This window comes from Halyomorpha halys, unplaced genomic scaffold (assembly GCF_000696795.3).
Source record: "Halyomorpha halys isolate HHAL.00 unplaced genomic scaffold, Hhal_1.1 Scaffold43.1, whole genome shotgun sequence".
NCBI lineage: Eukaryota > Metazoa > Arthropoda > Insecta > Hemiptera > Pentatomidae > Halyomorpha > Halyomorpha halys.
The window spans coordinates 344,866-352,722 of NW_027106553.1; the positions used below are offsets into that span (position 1 = coordinate 344,866).

At 32.6% G+C, this 7,857-nt stretch overlaps 1 protein-coding gene across 1 annotated transcript; it reads right to left on the minus strand.

The window, feature by feature from the left end:
* Positions 1-2,521: 2,521 nt before the first annotated feature.
* Positions 2,522-4,799, minus strand: LOC106688462 (phosphatidylinositol-3-phosphatase SAC1). Its single transcript, XM_014432941.3, has one exon. It carries the CDS (start codon positions 4,524-4,526, stop codon positions 2,736-2,738), a length of 1,791 nt encoding a protein of 596 aa, XP_014288427.1. The 5' UTR covers positions 4,527-4,799; the 3' UTR covers positions 2,522-2,735.
* Positions 4,800-7,857: the final 3,058 nt, after the last annotated feature.

The following is a 7,857-nucleotide window of genomic DNA, read 5'->3' on the forward strand; positions in this document are numbered from 1 at the left end:
ATGGTGTGAAGCTCAGCTGGTCTGTTGCGTGACGTCATTCTCCATTTAGCAGACCTAGTCACTAAACAAAAGGGGTATTCATGATGTTGTGTTAAATGTTTCACCATGTTAAATGTTATAACTATAAGATTGTGAGCAGCCCTATTTAAAGTCATGTTAAACGTTAAATGCATAAAAGCCCCCAAGCGGATTTTCTCAGCAACTTGTTGTATAAGCCTTTATGCTTATAACCTTCCTTCCAGACCCTCATGTTATTGTTTACTTCAGTTTTGATTTAAGCAATTAATTACAACATGCCTAGAGTGAGTGAAAAGTGGAATTTGTGTGAAAGTTTAGCTTATGAAATGAAATGAAAAAATAACTTTATTCTGGGACATATGTCCCCTAAGAATAATTACATGGTTCATATAGTGAGATTTTTATCTGGCGAGCGTTTACAAAATTTCAGATAGTAGAATGAAATTACATTGTTTTTTTCTCAAATGTATCATTAAAATTATCCATTCTGGTTTAATAACAGGGATATGAATACCACAAACACACGAAAGAACTGAGCTGTCACAACAACAAAAATGGCGGCGATCTCAACTGGTATATTGTGTGACGTCATTCTCCATTTAACAGACCAAGTAACAGACTCTCAGCCATGTTAAATGTTATTTCGTTTTACCACGGTAAAAGAAGGCAATTTTTTTCGATTTAACATGAGTTTTTCCATTTAACACGGAAATATTTCTCCTTCTAACATGTTAAACTAAAGATCATGTATTCATTCGCTACTATTGAAGAAAAACAGCTGTTAATACAATTACGTTGTTATGTGTGGTAAAAAAAGTACAACTGTATTCATTAGAGGAAATAATTTAACGTTAATTATCATTTACTTAATTACCATTAATTAGTTCAACAAAGTATTTACGATCCCGGCTAAACAGGATCCCTGTATTTTTACAAATTGTTGAGCACAATAACAACGAATTAGTTCAGTCATTAAAACATTTATAGAAAACAAATAAAATATTAGCATTTTCTAAACGGTTCTTTGTGTCTTTGAGGTGATTAATCGAATTATGAAACACACTTACACTTACTTATGAAACAATGTTTATATCAAAATTAGTCGAAAATGTCCCTAAATAAAATTTTGTAGTTATTATTTTTTCGTAGAGCCAGTATATTTATAGTGTATAAGAAAGAACATAAAAAAAAAAAAAATTTGTAGAGTTATTTTTTTTTTTTATTGTATTGTCAATAAAGAAAGGAGGCTGTTCCGAAGATACAAAAAAATCATTTTTGAGCTTAGTTTAGCAAAAAAAAAATGTGTGTTTCACATTCATAAAATGTTTTAGTTTTTACCTAGACTATACTACACTACAAGGAATACAGTAAATGCCATTAAAAATTAAATATTGAAGTATTTAAGGCACACAGCCCCTAATAAAGTTTATTTTATTCAAGAAAAACCTAAAATGCTCGCTTATTTTTCTTTCGGATATCATCAGAAGCTCAATATCATTAAAACTACCTTCAACACAAAAAATGTAATGACATTATTTAAAGTAGCGTAAATTTGTTAAATTATGAATCCTATTAGAGCTGTTATTTTGTGCAAATTTCATGGAAACGTGTCAAGATAAATTCAGAAACTCCAAAACTATTCTTTGAAGAAGTCTTTGAGGAGCTCAGTGAGATGACGAGGGTTCACCCAAAATTTCGTCAAGTACCTCTTTCTACGCCTCTGTATCACCTTACTCTAATTATAATGTTAATAAATTAATCATATCGATTCGTGACATAAAACTACATTAATTTATTAATATTGATTGGGGATTATAAATTAATATTTGCCAACCAATTTATGGAATAAAAAAAAATCAAATGATCCATTTCAATAAAAACAAAAACAAAAAAAACATATAAGTAGGTCATATTTAAAGAAACACTTAACTTTTTTTTTTTTTACCTAAAAGAAATAAAATGAAGAAATATGATTTTACTGGGTGTAGTAGGTGAAGTAGATACCTTTTGTAGTAGGTGATAGGTAGATACCTAGTAGGTGAAGTAGATACCTTTTGTAGTAGGTGATAGGTAGATACCTAGTAGGTGAAGTAGATACCTTTTGTAGTAGGTGATAGGTAGATACCTAGTAGGTGAAGTAGATACCTTTTGCTATCTTTTAAACAGCTTGATCCTGATCATAGCCTATATACCAAGACTCTTCTCAAGAGTTCTTTTTCCTGAACTAGTTAGAGATCATGAACTACACATTCTTACTGTTAACCAGTTATGTGCAAAAAAAACTAGTGAATAATTAAATTATATAAATAGTTGGCCTATAATTTCAAATTGTGGAGATGGTCAGGGTTCCAGTCAAAAGAGAAACAAAAATAGTTGTTAACTGTTGATTGACCGCAACCCTCACCATCTTCTCCATTATGATAATATAAATTGATTTAATAATCACTGATTATTAATTAAGGAAAAAACATGCAGAGAGGAAGAGTAATATTAAAACACGGGATATTTTAAAAAAACTATTTATTAAAATGATTTTCATTGATTCACTAATTCCAACGAGTTGATTTCATGACTCGCCCGAATGAAGGGCTTTAGATAGAAACTAAAAGTGGAGAACGGAATGGTTAACTACTTGCACAGTATATCAAAGAGCTTTTGATTTTCTTTTCTTTATCAAGTAAAATACTTCATACTATGCTGTTTTCCAAGTTGCTGAGCTAGTTGGATGGCGGCCTGAGAAGAGGGCACAACTTCGGCCAGTTCACATACTCGGAGGCATTATAAAATATAACCATGAGAGTTGTCGACGCCATCGAGCACCAGAACAAGAGAGACAGGAGAGTACCTGTACTATATTCGTTTGGTGTAATAACGTTAGCAAAGAACATGGCGACAGTAATGAGAAATATGAGTGGAAAAGCTGAATATTTGAAGTCCCTTTTAATATCGAGAGGGCTTTTGATGACTACTCCTTCTTTTGGAGAGACACGATAATTACCCAGCCAAAGGTCCAATGCATCCATACGAAAGCCATCCTGGAAATTGTTTTTGTAGTATCGTACAAGGGAGTTTATTCCATCTTGAAATACGCCAGCCTTTGTCCTTTTTCCAGTTCTAGTGAAATCAGTTTTGAGTGCTCCCGTACCTGAATACTGGATTGATATTAGATCTGCATGGTCACTCCATAGTGTTTTAAATGTGCTTTCTAGACCAGCTTGATCTTCGACTGTTTGCCCTTCTTTCAGTACTCCTAATCTTTGTAAGATATACGTAAGACTGGCCCTAGCCAACAAAGATTGTACCACATTAGTCCTGTCTAGGCAGTCGACACAATTTGTCCTGAATACACCATCCTGCCGGGATACAACTGTACCATTTGCATTAATCATTGTCACTGACATTTGTTCTAAATCATCAGCCAGGCGATCGATGAGAATCTTCAATCTATCATACCGCAGCTTGGAACATTCCTTATGGAAGTCAAAAGCTTCGTACTTCAGATCGGGATTATTTGCTTCATTTACTAACCTCTTGAATAACTCTTCCAGCTTGCCCTCTGAACGAGAATGGTCGATCAAATTCACTATAACTTGTCTCCCATAGTTCATGAGTTGCTTTTCAAAGTGCTTACTGAAGGCAGCAGTATGATTTTCATCTTCGATAATGTTGTGTCGTGGCTTCAGTTTCAGATTAGGGTACTGGTGCCAGAAAAATGGAATAGAACCTCGAATCTGAACAAAACTGGCACGCTCAGATTCAGTTTCAACGATCTGTTCAGTTTCAACAAAGTTTGCAACATTTCCATTCGAGTCAATTCCTCTAGTAAACAATCGGGTTCCAGCTCTTTCCTTAGACCTTCTGGAGATTAACACTAGACTGAAGGATTTGCCGTTTAACATGCAAGACGTTATTGATATAAAACCATGAATTATTGGAAGGCAGAACCTAGAAACTCCTGTGTCCTTGGCAAATTCAGATAAAAGATATTCATTCCAAACAAACTTCTGCTCTGCCCTCTGGTATATTGGCACTTTTAAGAAGTCTGGTGATGTATTATTTAATCTCTGAACAGTGTGAGAAAGGTCATAGGAATATGAAAAGTAAAAGTGGGGGGTTGCGAGAACTGATTCCAACATAGATACGTACTCCTTTTCAATTCTTATTTGTTCATCATTTAGGTGATTAGTACTTCTAGAAAAACATATAACCTCGGTGGATTCGATCCGAAAAACCTCTCTTCTCCCTATTTGACCAACTTTGGTCCTGGCAGTGACTACGACCAAGTACCGCCCAGCTAGAAGCTTGATAATGCCAAGAATACCATAAATAGTTTTTTTTTCTTCTATTATAGGTGCATCTCCACTGCTTCCTGGAACATTTGATATTATCAAGTTCCCGGTAAACCTATCTATAATAAGGCTGTTATCAGGATCTTCAATAGGCTCGATGTAAAACTTCTCGGGTGTGATGGAGAAGAGCATTTCTCCATAAATATTGTTTTCAGACATGATTATCTTCACTTAATTATGAGGGATTAAACACGATAACAGTCTTGCTAAATTCACGTCGCCACTTCGTTGTTAAATAGAAATAAAACAAAATTTTGACATACAACATATAATACCTTATAGTATAAGCACTGACGGGCGAACACTACTTCATCTATTCACTAATTGACACGAAAAAGTGAGACGATGTTTAGAGAACCACAACCTTCGTAACCTACTACATCACATGACTAGTGATAACCCGTTGTCATCACGGCGCGGCCTTCTGTCGTCTACTGATACTACAATTCACAACTGTACTCATTTCATATTTATCAAATCTAACTAAATAAAAATAAAACAAATTAGAAGAATAAATTATTTTAAAAAAATTAGATTCCGAACATCGAGGACCTAAACTATTGTTAGTTTTGTTTTTTAAACTATTTTATCAATACAATAATTAGTTTAGTACTAAAATATAGACTTAATTTATTTAATATTTAAACGAGCAAAGTTATAAGTTGGTTATAAACCATAACGAAAATCATTATCAACGTTATCAACAGATGTCTTGTGTTGAAACAGCGCTGCCCTCTGGCAGCTTCTGAAAGTATTGATTATAATATTCAAAACTAGGCAGGAACACTCACCGCACTATATAATATTATCCAAAGTACTACATTAAGTTAAACTCTAATTATAATTTTAAAAATATTATATCAATATTATATAATTAGGCCTACTCAAAACAAGAACGTTTTACTTTGTTATTTGGAGAATATTGACTGACCTTTATCAGTAATACTTTACCACAGCTTTATAATTTAAAATAAAGTAGAAAAATAGAATAAAACGTTTCCTTATATAAAAAACAAGGTTAAACAATATTCTTTCTAAAATGTATCGAATTATTTTTAAAAATCCGATGAAGTTGAAAACTTAGTCGACAACAAATGTTAGATCCCATTTTTTAAGCCAGTGTTTTAAATTACATTTAATCATAAATGCAATTACTTCTTGACCATTAGTCCTTGCAGCTATGATTACATGTAATTTAACCAGTGCTCCCGATTCACTTGATCAAAAAATACCCAATCTTGGAGAATCGTTATCACTGTAGCTGTATGATTGTTATGTCTCATTAGCTCTGGAACGAAAGTTGATAGGTATAACTGGTGAAAATGAAGCAACTGTCATGTTAACTATCTCATGTATATGCCTTGACAGTGAACAATTGTACAGTTTCAGTTATTGCGACCAAAGTCTCAGCCACTATCCTGGTGCAACTATTTGATAGTTACAGTTATGATAGCACGTACTGCCAAGACAGTTTATAGTCGCAGAAGTATTGACGAACAGGGTCTGGCGTGATAGTTAATAGTTGAAGTTATGTCGGTGGACTAACTGTCGCAACATATTAACCTTACCAAATGTAATGACGATTGGTGGGAAAACATCATTCTTATGTATTGTTTTGGTTTTGATTATTTCTGATCTTGAAATTAATTCTATTCAATGTTTTTATTAACCTCATCAACATTTGGACGGTAATTTGAAGGAATACGAAAGTATTAAGTATAAATCTAGCCTAATTATACACATTAACAATAAACAATAAAATGGTAAAACGATCAATTTAAAATTTGAAAAATATTGTTAAACATTAACAATATCTTTGCAGCTAGACCAGTAATGCTATCAGAATGAACTTTAATATAGAAATCCGCGCAGGGCCCCAAAAACAAATTTACCCGAGACCTTAAAATTACACTCATTCCATACCTAAAAAATAAATGTCATGTGATATGCTAATAAATATTTACGAAAGCGCGCAATCTTAAATTCGATTTCGTTTTTTTTTTTTTGGTTTTTTTTAAGAAGAAAAAGTTCAGAGCTATGGTGAAGAAGGAAGAAATAATAATAACTATAAGTGGGGCTTTATTAAACGTCAGATAACAGATATTTGATAACTATTTTTTTTTTATTTGACCGCAACCCTGACCATCTTATAAATACGGTCAACTATATATGTATATAATTATTTCTGAATGTAATTGAATTTCTACAATACTTAATTAGTGGTTTTTACAAAAGTAATCCTGATTGGTTTTTATCCAACTCTGCTTTAAACTAGCTTGTAAAATATTATATAGATGAAATCAAAATAATTAAAATCAATTAAAATAATGTGTAGAAATAATTGGACAAGTTTTCATTTTATCATCAAGATCATATCCAAGTGCAGTTATTGGAATAAAAAAAACAAATGTAACTGCTTAAAGGAATATTATTGAGCAGAAAGCTATTTACTCCATACAATGGGATTGCTTCATTACTAACTCGAGGCATTTTATTATCAAAGGCATTATGAAGAATGGCATATTCTTTAAATTCCCATAAAGGAACCTCTGTTAAAACTGTTTTATAAAAATCCCATTAAAAACTAAAAAATAAACTAAATTTATCCACAGAAAATACAATTTCTCGTAAGAATGCACATTATTTATTTAGTATAATTAATTACACATCGAGACCACGATTCATAATTAAATAAACAATGAGTGACTATAGATGAGTTGGAATTAATTCGAATTAATCAATAAAAAATAGGAATAATGATTCGATTGAAATTGATAATAAAATATGGCGATTTAAGATTATAAATCTGTATGGCTAAAACCCATTAAAGGTCAGTAATGCAGTACTTTGTAAGAAAGTCCCGTTACTAGACCAACGTTTGTGCAAGGAGGTGATTTGGTCAGAATCACGCTCGACCGCCAGATTTTTACCCAATTAAGGGTATCCAGATTATGGGCCTGAGTGATCCCCGGTGAGCTCCCGAATCCACAGGGCTGACTCAACGGCTACAGTGAAACAGAAAATAATCTGAGGAAATTCTGCATAGTAATAGACTGAGGTTATTTTACTGAGACTCCCCTTCAGACTCTCCTAAAGCTATTAGAGTAGTTACAAATTAACTTCAGCCTATAGTACAACTTATAAAATACCTTAAACACAGACTAAAACAAAAATATCAGGTGTGTCACTGTTCAAGCAAAGTAGCACGGAATGTTATAATATTGAAACCAAAAAGTTCGATAGTTTTTCTTTTAATAAAGCTCTAAGAAAAAAAAATAACAGAACTCTAATACAGTCTGGACGTTGTAAAGCACAAGAGATTTCCATGAATGGACACAAGACGTGAATGGCCTTGGAATGAATACAGAAGGCCTTGCTATTAGACAGCTTTGTTATCCAAAAAATTAGACAATTTGATTACTTACTACAAACAGCAAACATTATAGTAAAACTTAAAGAGTAAACAAATTTAAAACCAAATTTGAAACTA